Source organism: Cyprinodon variegatus, unplaced genomic scaffold (genome assembly GCF_000732505.1).
Source record: "Cyprinodon variegatus isolate N-32 unplaced genomic scaffold, C_variegatus-1.0 Scaffold1021, whole genome shotgun sequence".
NCBI lineage: Eukaryota > Metazoa > Chordata > Actinopteri > Cyprinodontiformes > Cyprinodontidae > Cyprinodon > Cyprinodon variegatus.
The window spans coordinates 47,292-49,019 of record NW_015151474.1 but is presented as its reverse complement, the minus strand read 5'-3'; the positions used below and the strand labels follow the sequence as shown (position 1 = coordinate 49,019).

General features: G+C 46.2%; 1 protein-coding gene across 1 annotated transcript in view; it reads left to right on the top strand.

The window, feature by feature from the left end:
• The first annotated feature begins 627 nt into the window (after positions 1-627).
• The window catches only part of LOC107100859, a 16,032-nt gene continuing 14,931 nt past the window's right edge, over positions 628-1,728 (top strand). The window contains exon 1 of the mRNA XM_015399520.1: positions 628-1,510. Coding sequence (XP_015255006.1) covers positions 628-1,510 — 883 coding nt within the window. The remainder of the gene's footprint in view (positions 1,511-1,728) is intronic.

Genomic DNA, 1,728 nt, shown 5'->3' with positions numbered 1-1,728 from the left:
TAAAGTATGTAGAAACGTACGCCTTTCTAGACCCGGGAAGCACGGCAAGATTCTGTACGGAAGACCTGCAAAAGAAATTGAATGTGCAAGGGAAACCAACCAAAATACGTCTCAGCACCATGGGTCAGGATGCACCAGAAAACCAGAAGCTCATGGATAGTCTGGTTATATCAGAGCTCCAAGTGTGTGGGCTGGAGGACAGTATGTACGTCGAGTTGCCCAAGGTGTTTACTCACAGCAGCATACCTGTTCATGCCGGAAACATACCCAAGCAGTCTGATATCCAACAGTGGCCTTACCTAAGAGAAGTGAACTTGCCAGAATTAAAAGCTGATGTAGGCCTACTTATTGGAGCAAACTGTTCAAAAGCGATGAAGCCCTGGCGCATCATTAACGGCCAGGATAGAGGTCCTTACGCCATCAAGACGACCATAGGTTGGGTTGTGAGTGGACCTGTAAGGAGAAATGAAGTGGAGAATGAAACATCTAACTCATTCGTGAACAGAATCTCATTGGTGGAGATAGAGAACCTGTTGACCCAACAGTACAACACTGACTTCCCAGAACGCAATTATGAGGACAAGGAAGAGCTGTCTCAAGAAGACACTCCGTAATGAGAAGCTCCAGATGCCTAACAATCGTAGTGTGGTAGAGCAACGCATTGCGTCTTTGGAAAGGAAGTTCAGGAAGAGTCCTGAGTTCTTTGAAGATTACAAGAACTTCATGGAAGCAATCATTACCAAGGGCTATGCAGTTCGGGTTCCAACAAACCAACTGACCAGAGAGGACAACAGGGTGTTCTATTTACCGCACCATGGAGTCTATCACCCGAAAAAGAAGAAGCTTCAGGTGGTATTTGACTGCACATCCTCCTACCAGGATCGGTGTCTGAATAGTGAGTTGCTCCAGGTGCCCGACCTGACCAACACATTGGTTGGTGTCCTCCTCAGATTCCGGGAGGAGCCTGTAGCAATAATAGCAGACATTGAGTCAATTTTCTTCCAAGTTAATGTGCCAGAACATGATGCAGACTTACTCTGCTTTCTTTGGTGGCCCAACGGCAGATTAGACGAGCCAATAGAGGAATTCAGAATGGGAGTGCATCTTTTTGGAGCCACTTCTTCTCCAAGTGTGGCCTCATATGCACTGAGAAGAACTGCGGAGGATCACAGGGACACTGTATCTCCAGACACAGTTCAGACAGTCCTGCGCCATTTCTATGTAGACGACTGGCTGAAATGTGTAGCCACAGAAAACGATGCAGTGAGACTGGTCAAGGAACTTCAAACTTTGTGTAGCAGTGGAGGGTTCACCTTAACGAAATGGATGAGCAACAGCAGAAAAGTGTTAACGTCAATCCCTGCAGAGCACAGAGCCACTGAAGTCAGAGACCTGAATTTACGACACGACACTCTACCAGTGGAAAGAACACTTGGTATACAGTGGGACACAGAATCGGATACCTTCCTGTACAAAATAGAGCTGCAAAACAAGCCAGTGACCAGAAGAGGTATCTTGTCAATCGTCAATTCCATCTACGATCCTCTTGGCTTTCTGGCGCTGGTTATTTTGCCTGCTAAACTTTTGTTGAAAGATCTCTGTAAGGAACATCTTGACTGGAATGAAAAACTTGATGGAAAGCATGCTGAAGAGTGGAGCAGATGTCACCTACCTCTCCAACTTCCATGTGAGTAGATGTTTGAAACCCATCAACTTTGGATGCACTAC